A 653-nucleotide genomic window follows, 5' to 3' on the forward strand; every position below is an offset into this window, starting at 1 on the left:
AAATAATACACAAAAAAAGTGTTATAATATTAGATAATGTTAATAATATTGGTTTAAAAAATGATTACATTTTTTTGTTACATTTTTCATATTTTTCCCCCTTTATTCTGACATATGGCCTCCATGTTTTCCGGTAGGGTCGGCCGGGAGGATGCCAGAAGTCGGCAGGATATTGTCCTGAGCGGCCACTTCATTAAAGACGAACACTGTATCTTTACAAGTAGCACAAATGTCTCAGGAGAGGGTACGGTGGTCCTGGAGCCCTGTGAGGGAGCAGAGACTTACGTTAACGGGAAGAGAGTGACAGAGCCCACTGTTCTCAGATCAGGTATCTTCTTCAGTTTATAGGCAAAAACATGCCCGGGCTGTTGAACAACTTTTTTTTTAGTGCCTGTAAGACGTTTTGACCCTGTCTGTTATCTATCTTAGGTAACCGCATCATTATGGGCAAGAGCCACGTGTTCCGTTTCAATGACCCTGAGCAAGCACGGCAAGAGAGGGAGAGAACCCCATGTGCAGACACACCTGTGGAGCCAGTGGACTGGGCCTTTGCCCAAGGAGAACTACTGGAAAAACAAGGCATTGATATGAAACAAGAGATGGAGCAAAGGTACATATATCTCATAGCAAATCTAGATAGGTGGAGCTGGAGG

At 43.6% G+C, this 653-nt stretch overlaps 1 protein-coding gene across 1 annotated transcript; it reads left to right on the forward strand.

Moving 5' to 3' along the window:
* Positions 1–114: 114 nt before the first annotated feature.
* LOC107735150 (kinesin-like protein KIF1A) lies at positions 115–610 on the forward strand (the record flags this gene model as incomplete). The annotated part of the gene is made up of 2 exons (XM_016546929.1): positions 115–328; positions 430–610. Coding segments are annotated over exons 1-2 (395 nt in total), but the record flags the coding sequence as incomplete, so codon positions are not given.
* Between the last annotated feature and the right edge of the window lie 43 nt (positions 611–653).

This window comes from Sinocyclocheilus rhinocerous, unplaced genomic scaffold (assembly GCF_001515625.1).
Source record: "Sinocyclocheilus rhinocerous isolate Xijiao unplaced genomic scaffold, SAMN03320098_v1.1 C35828992, whole genome shotgun sequence".
Classification (NCBI taxonomy): Eukaryota; Metazoa; Chordata; class Actinopteri; order Cypriniformes; family Cyprinidae; genus Sinocyclocheilus; species Sinocyclocheilus rhinocerous.